This window comes from Sciurus carolinensis, chromosome 1 (genome assembly GCF_902686445.1).
Source record: "Sciurus carolinensis chromosome 1, mSciCar1.2, whole genome shotgun sequence".
Taxonomy (NCBI): Eukaryota; Metazoa; Chordata; class Mammalia; order Rodentia; family Sciuridae; genus Sciurus; species Sciurus carolinensis.
The window spans coordinates 131,692,135-131,716,684 of record NC_062213.1 but is presented as its reverse complement, the minus strand read 5'-3'; the positions used below and the strand labels follow the sequence as shown (position 1 = coordinate 131,716,684).

The window sequence follows — 24,550 nt, the reverse complement described above, 5'->3', positions numbered from 1 at the left end:
TTGATGTGACTTCATGTCCCCTCATATTTTCTACCATGCTGGCTTGGATGCTTATTTATTAATGATTTCCAACACAAAACCATTGTTATCCCAGCTTCCTGTGATGGCCTAACAGCACATGAAATCATCATTTTCCAACAAGAGCACAGAGCCTCCAAATGCCTGTGCTTCCTGAGACATTATCATTTTATTAATAGCCATTATGTCATTTCATTTACAATGGCCTTTTCGGTTAAGCACACACATGATCGTGTAACTACCATGTCATTTCTGCATTTTCACCAGGATACATATTAAAATCTCTGACAGATTGCTAATGAGCTGATGTTGGAATTACAGAGTAGTCTGTTATCATTTGTCCATTCACAGTTTCCTCACCAGCCCATCTGTGCTCGGAACACAGCCACCATGGAGCATGCAGGCTGGGACAGTTTCTCCATTTACACCTTTTGCCTTCAGAGGCCTCTGGGAAAGCCTGTCCCTAATTAAAGATTTTAACAAACATATTGCCAGCTTTCTAACACTGTTATTAAACTGCTCTCTTTTGTTAGAAAAGGTGCTGTTTGTCAGCAGTTTGTAGATTTAGATATTTAATATGTGTGTCTGGAGCTCAGCAAAATATTTGTGTTTTTAGAATAATTCAATTAGTATGTTATGCATATATCTACCTATATGCACAATAAATACACTTGGCACATATGCTATCAAAAGCCTGTATAATTATTCGGACTCACAAAGACAGACAAAGAAAATGACATATTCCATGGACACACAGACTTCTCTTATGGAACAAGGTATGATTGAACACTCTAGGACAGGACTATTAAAATGGTCAGCTTGAGATCATGGCTCACATAATTTCAGACAAGGGCAAAGTACCTTCCACCTAAAATATTTGTTTAATCAAGGTACATTGAATATCTGGTTTCCCTGGCAGAATATTCTTAGTTGAGAGGATATACATTCCTTTACCCTAAAGATTTAATTATTGGAGCTGAGTTTCATGGGGTGGATGTGGTTGAGGATTGGTGGAGTTGGGGACGTGGAGTCAACAGGAGAGCTCTTGCAGCCTCTGTCTCATCAGCAGCATCGAATTTGGACACTCCTTCCCATCACGCTCACTGCACTAGAGAGTTGAGGGAAGGAGAGAGATGCCGGAGAGTTTGCTGCCCCGGGAAAAAGCTCCCCAGTGTGAGCACAGACAGGGATCACCCACCCCCTAGTGACAAGCCATGTTAGGTTCTCCAAACTAAAGCAAATACTAAAGGCCTGAGGCCTTCACCATCAAGGCAGGAATAATAATTCCCAAGGGTTCATTATTCTGGAGTGGCTCTGAAAGCTTTTTCGAGTTTTCACCAGTGGCTCTGTGACATTGAGGGGACTGTGGGCTGTATCTTCGGTGTGCAAGCCTGGTGGTCACTCAATGGTCTGGAATTTTAATGTAGGCTTTGATACTTTGATTTAATCTTTGAATTAAATATCAGTGATTCTGAGGGAGAAGTCACAAGTCACAACACAAGGTCCTCGTCCTGAAAGAATTTGCAAACTAGAGAGCAACACATATACATGAAAGTCATATGCTCTCCCTAACACCATAGGGTGACCATTGCTCAGAGCCACGTGAAGGACCCAGTCACAGGGGAGTGTGGAGCGTGAAGACATCACTCTGAGAGGTGAAGTTAGGAAGGTCTCAGAGGGACCAAAACCGGCTCCAAACTGTTAAAATGTGTAAGAGGTGTTCATGAGAAGGTGCAAGGATACTGAGTGCTGGAAAGACACAGGAAAAGGCCAGAAGACTTGTTTGGGAAACTTTAAGTAGCTGCTTTGGCTAAAGCAAGTTTGTGAGGGAGCACTGAGAAGGCAAAGTTTCAGGGACCACTCTGTCAAAGCTAAGGATCTGTACTTTATCTTTTTCTATTTGTTCATTAGTGATTTTTTAAATTTCCCCCCTTTAAATAGACTTTTAAAAATGTGTTCTTTTTAAATATACATGAAGATAGAGTGTATTTTGACATATTATACATACCTGCAGTATAACTTCCCATTCTTGTGGTTATACATGATGTGGCGTTTCACTGGTCATGTGTTCATATTTGACCATAGAAAAGTTGCTTCTGATTCATTCTACTGTCTTTCCTGTTCCTTCCCTTCATTCCCCTTTGTCTAATCCAATGAACTTTTATTTTCCACTCCCCACCAACAATAACTTATTGTGTGTTAGCATCCACATGTTGGAGAGAACATTTGGCCTTTGGCATTTTGGGATTGGCTTATTTCACCACTTAGCATGATATTCTCCAGTTCCATCCATTCACAAGCAAATGTCATAATTCCATTCTTCTTTATGGCTGAGTAATATTCCATTCTGTATGTATACCACATTTTCTTTTTTTTTTTTTTTTTTTTTAGGTTGGAAAAAAAAAGGGTATATTTAGAATTAGACAGCTGGACTCTGTTTAGATGATCCCAATTTTGTTGGCAACATCCAAAGCATCATAATCAGGAGCCAGTCGAACGTACGCCTTCTTCTCTCCATCAGGCCTAATCAGGGTGTTAACCTTGGCCACATCAATGTCATAGAGCTTCTTTACAGCTTGTTTGATCTGGTGTTTGTTGGCCTTGACATCCACAATGAACACAAGTGTGTTGTTGTCTTCAATCTTCTTCATGGCTGACTCAGTGGTCAGGGGGAACTTAATGATGGCATAGTGGTCAAGCTTGTTTCTCCTGGGGGCGCTCTTCCGAGGATATTTGGGCTGCCTCCGGAGCCGCAACGTCTTGGGTCGCCGGAAGGTAGGTGATGTGCGGATCTTCTTCTTTTTATGGCTGTGGACACCCTTCAGCACTGCCTTCTTGGCCTTCAAAGCTTTTGCTTTTGCTTCAGCTTTGGGAGGGGCAGGAGCTTCCTTCTTAGCTTTCGGCGCCATCTTGGTGAAAAGGGTCTCCATACCACATTTTCTTTATCCATTCATCTGTTGAAGGGCACCTAGGTTGGTTCCATAGCTTAGCTATACAGACTTTGTTTTTGAGGGAAGTTTTAGGGTCATAGCAAAACTGAGCAGATGGTACAGCATTCTCATTATGCCCCCTACCCTCACACACACACACAAGTCTCCCCATCACCATCTCCCAACAGTGTGGTACATTTATTACAATCGATAAGTCTGTGTTGACACATCATTATCATTCAAAGCCCATAGTTTACATTAGTGTTCTTGGTGTTATGCATTCTATGGGCTTTGACAGATATATAAAGACATATCTCCAACATTATAGCATCACGCATAAGAGTTTCACAGTCCTAAAACCCCTCTGTGCTTCCCCTGTTCATCCCTCCTTCCCTTCAATCCTTGGAAACTAGTAATCTTTTTATCACACCCATAGCTTTGCCCTTTCCAGAATATCACATGGTTGTAATCGTATAGTATGTAGCCTTTTCAGATGGACTTATTTCACTTAGTCATGTGAATTTAAGTTTCCTCCATGTCATTCATGGCTTGATAACTCATTTCTTTGTGTATTTGTTTTTGCCTCTTAATCCCAGAGCAGAAGCTTTTATTTCAGCAATTGAAAAAATGAAATAAATGGAATCTATAATGATTAACATTAGGCATGCACCTCTACCTGAAACTGATGTTAGTTTTTGAATGGTCTAAACCTTTATAATTTCTTTAGTGCATCTTTGAATTTTTTGTACCCTGATAGGGTATGTTAATTTCTTCCTGTGGCTGTGTGGTAATGAGGATCATATTCACCAGCTGGATTCCTTTATAACTGAAGGCCTCTAGATCCTCAGGCTGCCTGTTCTACCTTGAGACCATACTTTAATGTAGACATTTAAATAAACATAGTATAGGGAGGGAGAAAACTGGGGTGTACTGTGTGAATGCCCTGTAGATTTTTTCCAGCACTGATGGTCAAATATTATATAAGGGGACCCATAGTTAAGTGCTAAATTATTATTCCCCAACTTCTTCCTTTTCAGACATACACAAAGTTCTCTCCAAAAATGTGAAACAAGTTCACACAAATTGAGATTTTTTTTACCTATGTAGTCCTACCTTCAAGTTACTGAAAGCAGCTTCACTATCAAAATTGTAGGAAGCAAAATGCAAATCAAAACTACCCTAAGATTCCATCTCACCCCAATTAGAATGGCGATTATCAAGAATACAAGCAACAATAGGTGTTGGAGTGGATGTGGGGAAAAAGGTACACTTATACATTGCTGGTGGGGTTGCAAATTAGTGCAGCCACTTTGGAAAGCAGTGTGGAGATTCCTTAGAAAACTTGGAATGGAACCACCATTTAACCCAGCTATCCCACTCCTTGGCCTATACCCAAAAGACTTAAAATCAGCATACTACTGTGATGCAGCCATATCACTGTTCATAGTTGCTCAATTCACAATAGCTAGATTGTGGAACCAACCTAGATGCCCTTAAATTGATGAGTGGATAAAGAAACTGTGGTATATATACACAATGGAATATTACTCAGTCATAAAGAAGAATAAAATTATGAAATTTGCAGATAAATGGATGGAGCTGGAGAATATCATGCTAAGTGAGATAAGCCAATCCCAAAAATCAAAGACTGAATGATCTGTCTGATAAGTGGATGATGATACATAACAGGGGGTGGGAGGGAGGCAAGAATAGAGGAAGGATAGATTGTATGAAGGAAAAAGAGGGATGGGGAGAGGGTGGGGGGGAGGAAATATAACAGAATGAGACAAACATCATTACCCTATGTACATGTATAATTACACAAGTGGTGGGACTCTACTTCATGTACAACCAGAGAAAAAACAGTTGTACCTCATTTGTGTACAATAAATCAAAATTTTAAAAAATTGTAGGAAGCAGTTAAAGGAAACTTGAGAAAAGCATAGTCCCACACATGGCAACATACATCTAATATTCTTACAAGATTAGCATTAAAAGTACAACCAAATATACATATGACCCTCAACCCCCCCACACACAAAAAAATGGTCTTTTTTCATTCTCAGATGATGGATGTCCCAAGAGTGACAAAGGGTAAGAGCCAATTCCTCATAGCCATTTCTTCAATCATTCCATCAACAGCTCTTTCTTTCCTGCACTACCTTAGTTTTCCAAAAAAATAATGCTGAGATCAGTCAGAAAGTCTTTCTGAGAAAACTGGCCAAAATTGAGGTAAGAGTTTGCATCTCAAACAACTTATGTCTAAGCCTAAAAATGGATGCCAAGGCAACAAATATATTTAACAAATTTATGACACTCTAGGGGTTTTAGAGTTTAGTGTTTACATTTTTATCTGTGAGATAATTTTTGAGAAGGGTATAGGGTCTGTATCTAGATCCATTCTTTTGTATGTGGATGTCCAGTTGTTCCAGCACCATTTGCTGAAAGGGCTATCTTTTCTCTGTTGTATTATCCTTATTAAAAATTAGTGGTCAAAGATGAGTTGACTGTATTTCTTTGGGTCTATTTCTGGGCTCTCTATTCTGTTCCATTGATCTATTTGTACATTTTTTTGCCAATACTATACTGTAATTTTATAGTAAGTCTTGAAATCATGTAGTGTCGGTCCCCAGATTTATTCTTCTCTTTTACAATTACATTGAATATTCTGGGTCTTTTGCCTTCCTTGTACACTATAGATTTAGTTGACTGATAATGACACAAAGTAAATTACTAGGATGTTGACTGGGATTATATTGAATCTATGGACCACACTGGGAAGAAATGACAACTTGACAACATTAATGGTCTTCCTATCCATGAGCATGGAACCAGCCTTGCATGACTGGGATAAATCCCACTTACTCATGGTATATAATTCTTTTTAGCCATTGTTGGATTTGATTTGCTAATATTTTGTTGAGGACTTTTGCCTGTACATTCATGAGACATGTGGTCATAGTTTTCTAATATTATCTTTCTTTGTTGTTGGTGCTGGTCTCATAGAATGAATTCAGAACTATTCCTTCTCCTTCTATCTTCTGGAGGAAATTATAGAGAACTGGTATAATTTCTTCTTTAAAGGTTTGGTAGAATTCACTAGTGAGCCATTTCAAGCCTGGTGCTTTCTCTTTGAAACAGACATTGATTGTTGATTCTATTTCCTTAATAAATATAGGCCTATTCAGATTGTCTATTTCTCTTGTTTGAGTTCTGGCAGTTGTGTCTTTAAAGGAATTGTCCCATTTCATATGGGTTATCACATTTGTGAGCATAAAGTTGTTCATAGTAATAATTCCTTCTTATCCTTTTAATATCCATGACTTCTGCAGGCATGTCCCCTCCTTCCTTTCTGGTAATAATAATTTGTGTTCTCTCTCTCTCTCTCTCTTTTTTTTTTTTTTTTTTTTTTTTTTTTTTTTTTTTTTTTTGGTTGAGCACTTATCTAGGATGTGCAAGGCCCTAGATTTGACCCCCAGCACCACACATTAAAAAGTTAATCTCTTTTTTTCCAGAAAGAAAAGGAAGGAAGGAAGGAGACTATCATTTTTATTTATCTTTTCAAAGAACCAGTTTTTGGTTTGGTCAATTTTTCTCTGTTAATAACCTGGTTTCAACTTTGTTGATTTCTCCTCTAGTTTTTACTATTGCTTTTCTTCTACTTATACTGTATTTAATTTTCTCTTTTATTCCAGTTTTCTAAAGTAGATGCACAGATAATTAATTTTAGATTTTTAAATTTTTAATATCTGTATTTAGTGCTGTAAATGTTATTTTAAGCAGTATTTTTATTGTATCCCACAAATTTTGATTAGTTGTATTTTCATTTTCACTTAGTGTATTTTAAATTTTATTTCCCTCAATTAAAATATTTCAATTTTGTTTTGAGTTTTTTCTTTGACCCAGATGTTATTTAGAAGTACATTTTTTAATCTCCAAATATTGACCTCAAAGTTCTTTCCTCAACCTTGTCCAATTTATTAATGAGCCCATCAAAGGCACTTTTTATTTCTATTACAGTATTTTTGTTCTCAAGCATTTTTGATCCTGTTTAGATTTCCCATCTCTCAGCTTATCCATCTTTCCTTGCATATTATCTGCTTTTTCCATTAGATACCTTACATAATAATCATAGCTGTTTTAAATTCGTGGTCTAAAAATTTCAACAATCCTGCCATTTCCAAATCTAGTCCTAATTCTTGTTCTGTCTCTTCAGACTGTGTGGTGGTAGTGGTGTTTTTGTTTGCTTTCTCCATTTTAGTATGCCTTGCAATTTTTTGTTGAAATCTGGGTAAGAGGATCTATAGTAAGTTGGTCATTAGTGATTCAGTGGTAATATGTCAGAGAAGGAGAAGCATTCTATAGTTCCATGATTAGGTCTCAGTCCTTAAATGAGTCTGTGAATCTAGACTATGAATTTTACAAGAGATTTGCAGTTTTTCTCCCTATCTAATGTGGGTCAGGATGGCTAAAGGGGACTGAATTTGGATATTCTCCCTGTTTCCGGGTCTGTTTTTCTGTCAAAACTCCAATAGTTTAAGTTCTAGTAAAGCAGTTTCTCTTGAAAAAGGTTTACTAAGACCAGAGTGCCCGAGGGTATTTCAAGATGGCTACTTTTCTTCTCCCCTGACAAAGCATGAGGGAATTTCCCTCAATCTTCACTGTGAGAACAAGGTAGAGCTCCAGGCAGTAAAAATCACAAAGAGCGTGGGGAGTCCCCTGGAGTTTTTAACTTGAAGACTTGCCCACACTGAGCTTTTAGTCATTCAGTTACAGTTCAGGTTTTCCTGCCTAACTCTGGTTTCTGTGAGGGTTCTGCTCAGGTGAGCTCTGACTCCACATCCACCTGATTTTTTCTCCAATGTTGAAGGTAGTTGTTTGTCCTGTGACCTCACTTCTGTGATCGATCTAAGGAAAGTTGTCGATTTTTCCAGTTCGTTCAGCTTTTTACTTGTTATAAGCTCTTTACCATTTGAGACAGGAAAGTATAAGTATGTGAGTTATTGAAGAAGAATGGGTAGTGTGATGGTTAATTTGGGGTGTCAACTTAACTGGTTTGTGGGATGCGTAGATGGCTGATGAAGCTTTGTTTCTGGGTGTGCCTGTAAGGGTGTTTCCAGAGGAAACTGGCATGTCAGTCAGTGGACTGAGTGAGGAAGATCTGCCCTCAATCAGTACCAAACAATGAGCTAAAGACTCAGGTGGGATAAATAGGTAGAAGAAGGGGAAATTATTTTTCTATTTCTTCCAGAGCAAGATCCATTTTTATCCTGCCTTTGAACATCAGAATTCCATATTCTTCTTTGAACTCTGAAACTTGCACCAGCAGCTTCCTGGGACTCTCAGGACTTTAGCTTCGGACTCAAAGTAATGCTGTTTCCTTGGTTCTGACACTTTTTAATTTATTTGGTTTTTGTGGTGTTGAGGATCAAACCCAGAGTCTGCATGTGCTAAGCAAGTGCTTTACCCCTGAGCTATACCCCAGCCCCTGGGATTTTGAATTTGGACTGAGTCATGTTACCAGCATTCCAGCATCTTCAACTTGCAGGTGGCCTATTTGGGTACATCCATAATTGTGTGAATCAATACCCCTAACAAATTCCCTCTCACATATCTATATCTATCCTATTGATTCTGGAGAACTCTAAGTAATATAGGTAGTTTGGTTAATTGAGTAATATAGATAGTTTGAGTTTTAACAAGAAGATGACTTGACTAAAAGTCATTGTATAATAAATTTTGGATCTTAGGCAGCTCTGTTGAAATATACTAGGGCACTCAACTCTTGACTGGCCTCTCAAGTTAGAGGTTAGCTGGTTGCAGGTTGATCATAGATAACCCCCAAGGTGGGAACAACTAGGGTGACTTGGATCTTATCAGAGGGTTTTTCATCCTCCAACAGGGTGTGTGGGTGTGTTTTCCTCCATGCCCATGGGAGGGGACAAAAGTACAAGCAGAAATGTGCAATCATTTCTTTAAGTTTCTGTTTATGTCACATCTGCTATAATCCCATTGACCAAAGCAAATCACATGACCGAACTTCAAATCAAGGGGTACGACAATTAATTCTACCTCTTGATAGGGAAACAGCAAAGTCACATGGTAAAGGGCAAGGACACAGGAAGGGGTGAAGAATTGGGACTATAAATGCAGTTTATCACACTGGCCCTAGTTCCTCTAGCTGATTATGGGCAAGGTACCTATAAACTGCCATTAAAGAGCTCTTACCTCTTAGCATGGTTGTTTGTGCTAAATGAAATGACCTATGTAAAATACTTAGAATAGCACACAACATACATAGATAACTACAGGCCATAGACACTATGTTGGCTACATTGCAGTAGCAGAACAATGAGCTGGAATGCATGGGATAATTTGGCATTGTAGGCCTGTACTAGGATGGTGTTGATTTGGATGTGAAAAGACCTGGCCACACTGAGAGGAATAACAGAGGATGAATCTTCAGAAATAGATGTCCACAGGCGTGGGTAATTAGACAAGGTTGGTACCATTGATGGAAGTAGAAGAATCAGAAAGGTTGCTAACTTGGGGATGATGACTTAGAGGTCCACTCCATCTAGCTCTCTAACCTAGTCTCTGGGGGTTTCTTGTAAAGGATGGAGAGACAGGAGACTGTTTAATGGCTTTCTCAGCGTGGCACAAAACAAGGTATTAATAATCATCCAAACCAGAGGTTTCATTTGCAAAACTTCCTTTCTTACCATTTCTTTTGTATTAGGGATGACCATTCTAATGAAAACTTTGAAAGAAGACTCCCTGTTAGCCTAGTTTCCAGGAAAGACATTCATTCAGGGCCCTGTGGCTCATTTGACCACAAATGAGTTTCTGCAGTGGAAAGGTGATTATTCATACAATCACAGCAGAACCTGGGGTACAAGGTGCCAGAGGTCAAGGTGGTAAAGGATATATTCCATCTCCTGGCTTCAGTTTTTATATCAACTTTCAGTGGAAAGGGTGTTCACTTGCACTAAAACAATCCCAGCATGCAACCCCAGGGAAGATTCTCATGGCCCATGGGCTTAAGTAATTGCCAGCCAAACAAAACAGCAAATTTTCCATGTAGAATGATTTAGTGCTGTGAAAGTAGGATAAATAATGAAGGCATTTGTTTATGCCTACTTACAACATTCCTTGTAGGCAAAAAAGGGGAAGAAAACATCATTCTAAGCCTGCAAAGGCAGCCTGTGCAGGCTCATCAAAAATATGCATTTGCTTTTGTAGTCAAAAAGTGTGAGTTTGCTCTGCTTCACCTCCTGGCCTGGGCTCCTCTAATATCCATGTAATTTAAATGAAAAAGTCGTTCTAGGGAGTCATCACATTTCAAAGAAGTGACCCTTTTTGGATGTTGAAAGAATCCCAGTGTTTGGGTTCATTTCTGGGTGAGGTGGTGCCATAGAGTTCTTGAGAAGCTATCCAGAGGAAAAGACCTTGGAAAGTCTAAACAGAAGTTGTTTACCTTGTCATTTTGCTTGTTGTGCAAATGGGCTTCAGCTTTGGTGAGAAAACAAGCACATTTCAAGCTCAGTCTAAGTCAAAATTCACCATTGCTGTCAAACCCTGACAAAAGAGGGTTTTGTTCATTCTTAGAGTGGCCTGACTTCCATCATGAACTTTGTAGCTAAGACATCCCAACCACACCATCTTCCAAACTGACCCCAAGATGGTTAGGCTCAACTTCAAGAGGTAATTGAGTTCAGGTATTTTATTCCCTGTTATTTCTCCAAAGGGGCATTCACCTTTTGCTCCCAGAGCTCCTGGTCTTCCTGAGAACAGAACTGCTCAGGCAACCAGGCTGATCAGTCTTGTATTTCAGGTTGCATCCAAACATGGGTTTCCACCCTGTTTCCTGAGCCTCGTATGTCTTTACCCTGTGCTAGAGTCACTACTTTCCAAACATTCCCACAGGCCCATCCTGGGTCAGGTCTGTTGGGAAAAGTCCCATCAGAGTCATTTTCCAGATGATCCAATTAATAAGACCCCCTTCTCTGTGTCAGGTTCATCCTCTGATTACTGGCACATGTCTTTGGGGCACAGAGCTTTCTGTACTTCCTTAGCCACTGAAGTGAAAATACCCGTTTTCCCTTTTACCTGCCAAATTAGGTTTAAAGAGAGGGTACATGGTTCCTGGATCTTAGAAAGGTGTTAAATATCTTTGCTGCTAGAAATTCAACCAGAGAGATTAACACCTAACTCCTGGCTCCAGAGTGGGTGTTAATGTTTCTGCTGCCAGGATATCTTTCATCCAGGGCCTTTCCTCTAGCCAGCATTCAACCAGTGCCAGAACCAGGAAAGCAAGGCAAACCAGACTGAAGTTCCAACAGTGACAATCCTCAGTTGGTCAGCACAGGAGGAACAATCCCATCTTTTTAATCACTTTTAAAGCACTTTGAAACAGAACAGTTCCAAAGATTAAGGATATTAATAAAAATTTCATGGAAAACATTGCTTTCAATAAAAATACATTTACATAGCATGTCTAATATTCCAAAGCACTTTCACATAAATATAACACAAAACTTTTATTGAAGATTTACTTAAAATATATTAATTCTTGCTGTAACCCTGAGAAGCAGATACTGTTATTCTCATATAACATAAGACTTAACAGACTCAGAAAGGATTGATAGTGGGCACCTGTCATGCTGTGTTCTATCTACAAATGCCTTGACCTTAATCTAGCTCTCTACTGGATTGCTGGATCACAACAATAATATGACAACTCTAGGGACAAGTGCTATTTTACAGACCAAATTAAGGACAGTTGACCAAGAAACAAAAAGTAGTAGAAGACTGAGATTGAGCCCAAGATCAACTAAGGTCTAGACTATATACTTCCTATAGGGCCATAGTACCTATGATCATCCTACAGCAGGGCACTTTTCCCAAGGTTTCATTCAGTTATTCATTCTTGCAGACAGTACAGATTTTCTGAAGTCTTACTATGTGACAAGCACTGTGGTGGGTGTGAATATTTTTAAAAATAAAGAATCAGTCATAGAGCTAGCCTTCGATTTGTTTACAAGCAGTAGAGGAGATAAGGCTGGTATAAAAGCAACTCTAAACTAGGTAGGAAGAGTGAGCACTGCCATTTCAAAAGTATAGGTGATGGTAAGTAAAGTTTGAACTAGGTTGAGATTCATCACCCACAAGGAAAATAAATGCTTGTCTGAGTGTGTAGAGGGGACCTAGTTACTATGCTGATCTCTAAACCTCAGCATCCCACTAACCCATAAAGATTTCCGAATCTACAAAAATCCAAGGTATTTGACTGCAGAGAAAAAACTTGGAAATAGAGTTTTGATCAAATCAGTTATACCTTAAGTAACCAGATAGTAGATGAAGGACAGTTTCTTACTGTTAAAGTAATCTAACTAAAAAATGGAAGTGATATGACAGAATTATCACCATTGCAATTCTCAATAAAATACTGGACTTAAAAGCTATGATAATTAACTTTTGCCAATATCACAAAAGAGAGTTACACCTTATGTTCCTCCTGATAAGGAACACAATACCATCTATAAAGAAATCTTGCAAAAGTCCAAACCTGAACTTAAATGAGATTTTAGATTTAACTACTGGTATACAAGAAACACAGGAGACAAAGGAATTTGTTAAATGTTACCAGTAAGATGCAATAATTAATGTTCAGTATGTAGGAAACTCCACAGGACAAATGAATGAGTTTCTATACCAAGTAAATTACATGGTGTGGGGTGCAGTAGGAAGAGGAACCCATAGATTAAGAAACTCAAGAAAGACACAACCCAATGCAATAGAGGAAACATCTTTGAATCTTTACTCAGACAAACCAGAGGGTACACAGGCACTTCAAGGCCTTGGACATAACCTACATTTAAACATCCTGTCAACATCTGCCTATTTAGAAGCATCTATTATAGGGCCATTAAAAACTTCAACAAACCAAAATCTGCTTTTCTGCCATGTCTTGGATTTAGAATATGGAGTGTGGGGAGAAGTTTGGAAAAAATCATATCTTTCTCATGATTTTTTAAAACATTGTATGCAAACTTTCAAACTATAATTGCATATTTATAATTTCTAATACACTAATGTCATGGTTTAGATGTTGAATGTCCCCCGTAAAAGCTCATGTGGTGAAATCATGGTTCCCAATGATGCAAAGTCCATGATTGGATCATGGGGGTTCTGAAATTATCAGTGGATTGATCCATCAAATTGATTGATAAATGAACTACTGAAAGTCAGGACCTAGTTGGAAGAAGTAGGTCACTACGGGTGTGCCTTAAAAGCATTTATTTAGTCCCTAGCCCTTTCTTCTCTGTATGTTTGCTTCCTAGCTGCCAAGATCTGCTATGATGTTCTATCACCTCAGGCCCAAAGAGATGAAGTTGGTCAACCATGGACTGAATCTTCTGAAACCATAAGCCAAAATAAACTTCCCCTCCTCTAAGTGGTTCTTGTCAGTTATTTTGTTCACAGTGATGAAGAGCTGACTAATACAGCTAATAAAAGTAAGAGCCATTTTCTACAAAACATTTACAATAGTCATACGTTATGTGCTTCAGGAATATAGGGAAGTCATTTTTAATTATTTTATAGTGAAAATTCCTTTATAAAGTAGGGAGTTTAACTTTGGGTTTGCCTACGGTTTAGAATCTTACATATTGAATTCCCTGCAAGTAGAGCAAACAAATCCTCAAAACCAACTCCATACACATCTTACCCACCACCCACCTGTTATCCACAGTAGGAAGCCAGAGGACACTTGCTATCACTCCTAATTCCTGCAAATATATCCTTGAAGCATCTGACTTGGAAACCTTCTAGTCTCATCAATTTGCCCAGTGGCTCTGACATGGGCTAAGTCTTTTAGAGAGTTCCCACAAGTTGGAATGAAGCGCCCCAGCTAACAGTAAGTGCTCACAGGGCAATAGAACTGTAGAGCTTTGCTATAATACACTTGGCATCCTTGAGCACTCAAGGGGGTAACCTTAATGAGCACAAAATATTCATCTCTAATAAGAACATGCTGTCATAATCACCCTCCATGTGATAAATATCCTAGAGGTTTTCTCTTTGTTAGGTTAATGCTTTTCCACAAGATAATTTAACCAATTCTCTAAAAAATAATCACACGTTATCAGGCCCCAATATAGTAATATGGTGTTGGTTTTTTTTTTTTTTTTTTAATGTTTTGAATCTTGCCTTAAACAAATTTCATCCAAATAAATGCTCTCTTTTTTAGCTGGCACCAAAGCTTGTGTTGTTCATTGTAATCAAGCTCCCAGTTGGCTAACTCCTCATCTAACAGTATGTCTTCTGATTTCATTTGAGCAAAATTTATCATCCACAAGCAAAGACAGAAAATGTGTGAACGTCTAAAGCTTATGTAAATTAAGAGGCCATGCACACTGGTCCTAAAAATAGTAGATAATTATAGGCATTTCTTCCCCATACAATAATTATAGGCCTCCTGTCATCTTTTCTATTCTGTATAAGGTCACAGTAGTATTATACAAAATTTACAGTATATTACAAGTTAAAAACACAATAATTAGCAACTGTGCATCTTCAGCAGCAGTGATGAATGTTCACAGTAAAAGTTTAGAAAAAAAAGAGCATTATTTGTTTTATGTGGACAGTACACACTTAAATTTAATCATCAACTCCTGCTACCCAATAGGCAATATTCTCTCACTATTATAATGCTATTTGCCAAGTTCATAGTACACCCTTGGGCTGAATTCATCCTTAACGAAGAGACAGGAAGCCAAATCTCTCATCGTCATCTCAACCAGGTGCACCATATTATTTTAAATTTAATAATTCTGCTGAACATATTGAATGATAATGAGCAAGCTTAGAGAAAGTACCAAGGATTATTTTGACCATTATGAACAACATCTGATTCAGGGGGAAAAAAATCCTCTCACTAAATAATGTGGGTAGTTCAGAGGTTTGCTTGGTAGGGTTGGTTTTGTTTTTTGTTTTTTGTTTTTTTTTCCCTGCAACCCTTTCCCCTACTTCCCCATGCTTATTTATATCATTCATTAGGGCGGGGGAGCTATGAGTATTGTATTTCAGTGGAAAAAATATATAATTTAGCAAAAAACAGGGTTTATCCTCAGCTCTTAATTATCCACACTAATGGGAACAAAGAGGCACAGATAATACAAAATGACAGGACAGAAGTATAATTTCTATTTTGCTTAAGGAAAAAGTCAGAGAACTATACACTCTTATTTCACCTTTCCCAGTTCTGTCATGCTGTCAGTAGTGGTTTGGGAAGGAGAAGAGTTAGCAAGAATGGAACAAGTAAATGTTGTAGAGGCCCAGAGTCCTGAATTCCCTATTATAAAACCCATTCATGGTTGCCTGGATTACCTGGTTTGCCCAGCTATTCCATATCTCTAGCTATGAAGGCTCCTTTCTCTATTAGCCATGCTGGAGTCTAAGGTGATCACTGTATACAGGAATGCTCACCCCTAGGACTATGCCCACTCATAAGTAATTCCAACCCCAAAGACCACTATTCAAGGGAAAACTAGAAACTAATCCAGAGCAACCACGTGGCTTTGTGTTTAAAAGTGACTGATTGGGAGTGGCCATTTTACTCCTGATCAGAATAGTATAGAGATTAAGAAGTTGTGCATTAAAAGAACATATAAGTAGGATACATAACCATTGCATAATATTCCCTAGCCATTGAGAGTCACTGTGGTAACTGATGAGACTTCAATCTATATAGAGCTATAACCTTGGGATTTTATTTATAGCAGTGTCAAATTCCCATCATCAGGAAGGTGATCTAATTCTTGTGCTGGTTAGTCCTTAAGAATAATGCAGAATATGCCTTCTGGTTAAGAGCACACATTTTGGTATCAGGTAAGGCAATAACACAGAGATCTCTCTCTTCAGCCAGGTCCTCTGTTCTGAGATTCCAACTATCCTGTCCAAGTGTCTGGTTGATATTTCACCCCTGAATGTCTTTTAGACCCTACAAACACAACAGAATCCCCTCTCTTCCTCCATAAACTTGCTTAAGAGGTTTATAAGTGATACTACCACAAGATAGTCATCCTTGACATTCTTTTCCATAAACCTTGAAATCCAATTCATTGAGAGAGAAGATCTTTCCCTACATGCACTCTTCTCTTCTGCTTTCTGAAGTGTCTCCATTTCCATCCAGTGAACCCCACCAGGAAAGTTGATCCCACAACTTTGGGAGTAGAGTTTATAACTTAAGCTAAGTCATTCAAAGCATCCCATCTTTCTAGCCTCAATAACCAGTTCAGAAATAAGTCATGAGGCTTTAGTTGGTCAATCATAGTGAAACTTGAGACATTTGGTGGGAATTCTTGAACAAAGGTGTACAACAAGAAGCATGCAGCCTGGGGCTGCTAGCAGCCACCTTGGAAGCATGAAAAGCATATACATGGTACACACCTGTAATCCCAGTGGCTCAGGAGGCTGAGACAGAAGGATCATAAGTTCAAAGTCAGTCTCACTAACTTAGTGAGGCCCTGTCTTGGAAAAAAAAAAAAGGCTGGGAATATGACTCAGTGATTAAGTGTCCCTGAATTCAATCCCTGCTAAAAAGATAAAGCATATGTGGCAGAAAGTAGAACAGAGTCGATCAGAAACCAGGCCCCAGAGATGTCATGGAGCTCTGCCTCAAGTCAATCCTATCTCTATTTCTTGCAGTTAAACAAGCCAGCAAGTTCCTCGTTTTAAAGTCGGTTTCTATTACTTACAATAGAAAATATTCCAATAAATAGGTGTACCTATCAACTATCTCTGGAATCTGTTCACTTCTATCTCTTCCACCACTCTGGTCAAACTCATTAGTTCCTTCCTGGACTATTGCAAGAGTCTAATCAATCTTCTGGCTTTCTTAGCTGTCCCTTCCCACATTCTCTACAAGTAGTCAGCCTGATCTTATAAAAAATAAAGTGATTAAATTACTTCCTAGCTAAAGTTCTTTAATGACTTCTTATTGCTATTAGGATAAAGTTCATAGCCCAAAAAAGCCTCTCAGCTTTATGTGATTTTGTCCCTTTCCTTCCTTCTTCATTCTCATCTTGTGCCAGTCCACCTCTTTTGCAGTTGCCCAAAGACATGTCATGCTCTTTTCTGCCTTTAGTATTTTGTGCATCCTGTACCATCTGCCTAGAACACCCTCTCCCCAAACCAATGACCACATACCCCCACATCCTTTGCCTGCTCCACTCCATGGATCACAATGGTATTCTTCACAGAAGTCTCCAATTTTCTGTCCCCCTGTCACAAGCTCCCACTCTCCTCTGTATCTCCTTCACAGTAGCCTCGCATTTCTAATGATGTATTTAAAATCACCTGCTCTCCCCACATCTCTCTTCTTCACCACCTACCCCAGCACAAATCTAAAACATAGCAGGCACCCAATTAATGGATAACCACTGAGCCAAATCCCCAACCCATTTTTATTTTTTGTTTGTGACGGTTTTCCTAAGTTGCTTAGAACCTCACTAAATTGCTGAGGCTGGCTTTGAACTTGCAATCTTCCTGCCTCAGTCTCCTGAGTTGCTGGGATTACAGGTATGCACCACCCCACTCAACTCTAACTTTTTAACCTTAGGAAAGCTACTCAACCTTCTCAAACTTTTATTTCTTCATCTTAAAAAAATGTAAATTGTAATATTCACCTCACAGGGCTGTTTGAGGATTTCTAACATGTTAGTCAATGTTCTCTAGAGAAACCGAACCAATGGTGGGGAGAGAAAGGGGTAAATTATGGGAAAGGGCTCATGAGATTGCGAAGGCCAAGAAGTTTCATGATCTGCCATCTGAAAACTGGAGCCCAAGAAAACCAGGAGTGTAAGTCAGTCATTCAGTCTGAAGCCTGAGATCCAAGTCCAAAGACTTGGAACCAGGGGAGCTAACGGTTTAAGTCCTGGTCTGAGTCCTAAAGCCCAACAGTCAGAATTTTCAATGTCTGAGGGCAAGAGAAAATGGATATTTTAACTCAGAGAAGTCAAATTCATCCTTCCACTGCTTTTGTGTTTCATTCAGGCCCTCAATAGATGCATGATGCCCACCTGTGTCATTAAGGGTGATCTTCTTTACTCAGTCTACTGATTCAAATGCTTGGCTCTTCCAGAAACACTTCCACAGACACACCTAGAAATGTTTTGCCAGATAGCTGAGCAACTTCCAGTCATGCTGACACATAAAATTTACCATTTTATCTACTAAATAGAATATCCAAAATCCGGGGTCTCCCCAGGTCTCAGGAGGCAAAAAACAAAACGAAACAAAACAAAAAATCCCTAGCTATCTAGATGCTTTATAAAATAATCTAAACCTACAATAAAACTGAAGTGAGAAGATGAATTTCCACTGAAAAAACCCCAAGAACAACTGCACCTTTCAAAACAGCTGGAAGAATTTATAAACAAAATACTGTAGGAGAAACTATTTGGAAAACAAACCATCGTGCTTGATCTTCTAAATAAATGACAGGAATGATTAGTACCTGTTCTGAGTGATGTCACCTCAAGAATAAGGGGTGTGGGGTACAGCTCAGTGGTAGAGTGCTTGCCTACATACATGAGGTCCTAGGTTCCTTCCCAGCTCTGCAAAAACAAAACTGAACTTCAGCTCTGGAGAACTCTCCTCAGTTTTAAAGTCACCAACAAATATACTGTGGATTCTCTCCATGTATCCAATTATATGACTAATTTCTTACCTCAAACTGGGACTTGCATTAAGACATTTATCTACATTCTCTTGTTTCATTTAATCCTCAGATTCTAAGTAGTTCTTATCACTTACATTTTATAGATGAGAAAAAAAGACCTAGGTTTTCTGAGTTCAACATTCAAGCTCTTTGCAGCATTTTCCAATTGGGGTTAGGTCTTTTTTAAAAAAAACACTCTTTTACTAATCAAAGAGATGATCATAGTTAAACCAACATTTAAAATATTTATATGTGAAATGTCTGTGATAAAAATAATTGAACACAATAATGAAAAGAAGCAGTTAAGAGATTTGATCATTCAGGGCTGGGATTGTGGCTCAGTGGTAGAGCACTTGCCTAGCATGTATAAGGTACTGGGTTCGATCTATTCTCAGCACCACAAACAAATAAATATATAAAGTTTCCTCGACAACTAATAAAAAAAATTTTTTTTAAAGACAGTTGCTCTTTGGACTGAGCTTGTTTACTTTCATAGCTAATTCCTGTTCAAAGTGATAATGGAATTTTTATTCTACTTTTTTTTTTTTTTTTTTTTTTTTGCGGTGCTGGGGTATTCTACTTCTTCATAAACCTGAGCACAGGTGACATTGTTCATGATGCAATCCACTACTAATTTTTCATCTTTCAATTTTCTTATTATTGTGCTTTCCTCTCCATTCCACCCCTGATGTGCTCGATATCTGTAAGAGTTGCAGACAGTCTTGAGTTTTTCTGCCATCAACTGTAGTTTCTTCAAACTTCTCTCCCAGAGTAGGAGAAAACTGTCTTGTTTCCAAAGTGCTCTCAGTTTTTATGGTGAGGCACTTTTTCAAAAGTGGTAGTTAACACAACTTGGTTTGACCACTATACTAGCACCTCTCCCCCGCAACACCCTCTTTTTTTTTTTTTTTTTTTTTTGCAGTTAGTTATACCCTGATTCCTTCATGTATTCATCAAAATTTTGCTATTCACCAGGTGCCAAATACCTTTGGGCTGCTGAATGGTGGCCATGGTGGGTGTGGACTTCTGGGCACAGCTAGCAGAGCTGGGTAGGGCATGGGAACATATTGTGATTAGATTTTTTTGTTTGTTTAACATCCACACCAGATTGTAAATTCCTTGTGGGCAGGGCAGGTACCTTGTTTATTTTGTATACCCATTTTCAGGAGCCCAGATTAATACCTGCTAAATATTCGTGGTTTGTTGTTTGATATATATATTTTTTTTTGGCAGAAAGGTGAATGAAGGCATGCTTTGATCTGATAGAGCAATCAAATGAGATATTCAGTTTTTGAAATAAAACAATATGCAAGTTAAACTAATCATCTCGAAAGCTTTAGCTTTCTCTGTGGCCCACTTGGTACTTAAATATTAGAATTGCTCATGGATAGGTTGACAGTCCATTAAAGAATTTGTCTTTAATGCTGAAAGACCCACTTTTCCTCAAGTTCTAAATGCTTGTTTGGTTTCTGCAGAACATCCTCTGTTGAGCCACAAGTTCCTCATTTGTATTAGAAGTGAGAGCTAAGTTCTAAAGTCAACTTAGATGGAACAAATGCGTTCTTTTGACTTAATGATATAACATTTTATCAGTCACATAAAAAATGAAATATATGTGTTCATTTGCTATTTGAGGAGCTGTTTCAACGTGTATGCAGGAGCTATGTCAGCTGCTAACTGGTGATCCTTTTTTGACACCCTTTCCCAAGAGCATTGCATAGATAAACATACTCTATTTGAACAAGACCAGTGACAGCAAAATTGCTTGCTTGTCTCTAAAGAGACTCTAATAATGTGCACCAAGGGAGAGGCCCATGGTCTGACAGAATTTTTTTTCCCCAGTGTAAACCATAAAATCCATTTCAATCGCCAGAATAAAGCAGTTTAAAGTGCATCCCTAGTTAATTACATTCAAAGAGTAATAATAAAATCAACTATTAAATTTTAGAACTTCCTCTTTAAAGTATTAAATATTTGGCAACTGCATCGCAGTTAAATTTCTCTCAGAACAATGCCTTCTCTTGCTCAGGCTAGCTAATAAGAAGTATATAAGCGCACTCTTTCAGTGTGCTAGAGACTGTATTTTTTCTGTGAAGAAATATTTCAAATAAACCCTTAGTTTTTGCCAGATGTCTGCAGCCTATTAAATAACCAAGAGAGCAATAGGTACACTCACTTAAGAGGACATAGCTGAGTCGAGAATCCTCTATCATAATTGACAAAACACGACCAAAGAAATGTAAAATCCAAACCAAAAGGTCATTTGAACCCTAATCCCATGTTTGGGGACTTGACTCAGCAGGTTTCAAGATTGTGGTATTATCTGGCCTTTAAAACTTGACCCTTGATAATGTCACTCCACACCAATGGGAAAGGCACTGGCTGCTCACTGAAGCATAGGCTGTACTAGTCCAGGATGAAAAAACTGGGTTCTGCAGAAATTACCCAGGAGGCAGTAACATTGGCCCCTGGCACAAGGCTTGATTAGGTAGCTGAAAATCTACTCTCTTTGGTAACTTCATTCCCGGAAATAAGAAGGATTAAGCTGCCCAGTGGAGGAGAATTCAGAATGTGATCTTCCAAGGCTAAAAGCAGTGACTGCCAACATGTATTTACCCAGTGGAATTTGTTTTGCCCCAATTTTCCGTTTGAAAAGCTGACTGTCTCCATGAATAAAGTAGAGACCAAGGACTCTTTCCTAAAGAGGCACTAGAACATGTAGGTCTCAATGAAGCCAGCCTACTGGTTTTTCAGGATCCCTGAGGAGAAGGGAAAACTTGCAGCTATCTTCAAAGATACAACTTCAATTTGGGGGACACTTTGCTGGTCAGCTTTCAGAAATAATTACATCTATAAAGTCAACGGACTATGAACCAGACAATAGGCTGAACTTACATCACAAGAAAGCCCACTTGGAAATATCTGGTAAGTAGCAAACAGAAGCCTCCCAATCAAAGGTACTCAGAAATGATAACATAATAGGATCTTCACAGCAGCTGTGTATCTTTGCAGTGCCTCTTCAGAGCCAGATGCAAATGAATATCAGAGTACTCCTGTGAGAGGAACAGACCAGAGACAGAAGTGCACAGGTACCCACTGCCTCCTCCTGGGTACTGGCCATGGGATAGAGGACATTTCTAGAGGCAGATAGTTTAAGTGGATGGCTTTTTTACATTTCACTTTGGACCACATGTTTAAGCCATTTAAAAAAGACTCATAGTTATCACTATGTTCTTCCTTTATAAAAAAGTAACTGAGATAAAGCTTTACCTAGGACTATATCTTGAAAAAAGAGAGAAAGGAATTTGCCTTAAGCGGTATCGGACTAAATTCTCAATTAAATATCTGTTAAGAGCTAGTAGATGCCTGGTATAAAGGTATAAAGAAAAAGGTATACATGGTCCTACTTTTCAGGAACATGATCATCTAGTCATGTCCACAAATAAATGCTCTTCATTTGTGCCAGGTACTGTTTTTAAAAAGCTAGATATAAAGAAGAGATTGGCACTTTGATTTAGGAACTTGTAGAAGACTTTACTGAGGAGAAGGCATGTAAATTGACCTTGAAAGGACACACAAATGTTTACCAGGTGGACATAAGATTGCACAGCGAGTATTCCAGGAAGAAACAACTTAGGCAAGATACAGTTTAAAAGATCTCAGGTGTCATAGACCTAGAACTAATTCAATATGGCTGGAGGAAGTCTAAGGATGCAGGATACCAATATGAACCTGCACCCATGGGGTTTTGTGGGAAGTCTGAAGGAGTTGGCTCAAGGGTATTGATTTCCAAGCTGCTATAGTTTAGATATGAAGTGTCCCCCAAAAGCTCGTGTGAGACAATGCAAGAATTTTCAGAAGTTAAATGATTGGGTTATGAGAGGTGTAACACAATCTGTGGATTAATCCACTGATATGGATTAACTGGGTGGTAATTGTAGGCAGGTAGGGTGTGGTTGGAGGAAGTATGTCACTAGGGGTGTGCCTTTAGGGTTTATACTTTGTCTCTGGAGAACAGAGCTCTCCCTCTGCTTCCTGGTTGCCATGTCCTGAGCTGCTTCCCTCCATTGCATCCTTCTGCCATGATGTTCTGCCTCTCTTGGGTTCAGAACTATGGAATCCACCTACTGTGGAATGCACCTCTGAAACCACGAGCCAAAATCAACTTTTCCTCCTTGAAGTTGTTCTCTTTGAATCTTTAGGTCATGGCAACACAAAGCTGACTAAAACACAAGCTAAATTGTTTGGACTTAATCCTATCAGTAACAAAAAGGCACAGAGGACTTTAATAGATCAGACCTGAGCTTTAGGAAGATCATTAGGATTCTAGCCTACTGGTGAATGGATTGCAGGGGCCAAACTTGGAGACAGAGACTAACTAGGAAGTTATTCATTTATTCATCCATGCATCTTTTAGTCCTCTGAGGGTGACCTTGCAGAGGCACCCTTGCAGAGGGAATAGTTGAATGATTATTGTGGTGATGAGAACTAAGGTGAGAGAGCATTAGAAGTCTTAGAGCTTCTTTTATGAGCAGTTGGTGGTGAAAAGTGGGGTCGGTTTGGGTGATTAAAGTTCTCTTTCTATACTCTGTTGACATCAAGAGGCAAGTTCTTCCCTGTCCCCATCCTCACGTAACAAAACTTGTTCTCAAGAAATGTCTAAGGTTTACTAGTTACTCCTCCCAGAAGCATCTGCCTTGAATCAGTAACCAGAAGTCTTGAGCTACTAGAAGGAAGCCCTGATGGTAGATTCCCAGGAACTGAATGAAAAGGTACTTTTTACTAGGATCTCCTCCATGTCAAAGGGCACCTGCTTCACCTCGCAGGACAACCCTGGATTCCAGGCAAAAACCATGAATGTATAGATGGATTTTGGTGCCCCTCACTCCCTGGAACCAATCTCCCAGGTTCCAGACATTCTCTGGTGCCCAGTATGCAAGCATGTGCACACATAGTAGTCATGTCATGTCCTTGTCTCCCCAATTTTTTTCTATCATAAAATTAAATACTTCTTCCCAAAAAGGATAATATACTTTATGAAGGTAATTCCAGGAATCTTTCAGTTGTCTCCTTATAGAGTCAGATCCATGCCAGGGTTTTCTGAGCGGTCAAACTGCCTTCTTGGAGTGAAATGATCTCAGGATTGAAAGATTTTCCTGTGAACCACTTCGCTTTCCCTCTTCACCAGAATCACTCCTTTCTTTCTTCTTAACAGTCTCTCAGCTCCTTCCCAGATCAAGTCCCTTTGTTCAACACTACTTCAACTCTACTCTAGACACTGGCATTTACTTCTTCAGAAATTGCTTTCTAAAAAACAAAAAAAATTGGGGGGGGGGGCGGGCTGGCTCAGTGACACATGACTATAATCCCAGCAACTTGGGAGCTTGAGGCAGGAGGTTCACAAGTTTGAGGCCAACCTCAGCAACTTGGCAAGACCCTGTCTCAAAATATTTTTAAAAAGTGGGGGACAGGGATGCTTAATGGTAAAGTGCCCTGAATACAATCCCTAGTACCCCCCAAACGCTTTTTTTTTTTTTTTTTTTTTTTACGTTTACATAGGGTAATGATGTTTATTTTATTTTTCCCCTCCCCCCCACCCCTCCCACCCCTCTTCCAAACGCTCTTTTTAAAAAATATTTTTTAGTTGTAGATGGACATGATACCTTTATTTATTTATTTTTATGTGGTGCTGAGGATCGAACCCAGGACCTCACATGTGCTAGACAAGCACTCTACCACTGAACTACAACCCCAGACCCCAAAACACTCTTATTTGTTTTCTTTTTGTTTATTTTTATATTTTTTATTTTCCCTCTTGTCAGCATGTTCTGCTTCTCCCTATCCATAGACTCTCTCCATTTCATCTACACAGTTGATT

At 38.9% G+C, this 24,550-nt stretch overlaps 1 protein-coding gene and 1 pseudogene across 1 annotated transcript; both read right to left on the bottom strand.

Moving 5' to 3' along the window:
- Window positions 1-2,406: 2,406 nt before the first annotated feature.
- On the bottom strand, window positions 2,407-2,935 carry LOC124959869 (60S ribosomal protein L23a). Its single transcript, XM_047518335.1, has one exon. The coding sequence runs from the start codon at window positions 2,925-2,927 to the stop codon at window positions 2,457-2,459; it is 471 nt and encodes a 156-aa protein (XP_047374291.1). The 5' UTR covers window positions 2,928-2,935; the 3' UTR covers window positions 2,407-2,456.
- A 16,165-nt stretch (window positions 2,936-19,100) lies between these two features.
- Window positions 19,101-19,683, bottom strand: LOC124967706 (fatty acid-binding protein 5-like; annotated as a pseudogene).
- Window positions 19,684-24,550: the final 4,867 nt, after the last annotated feature.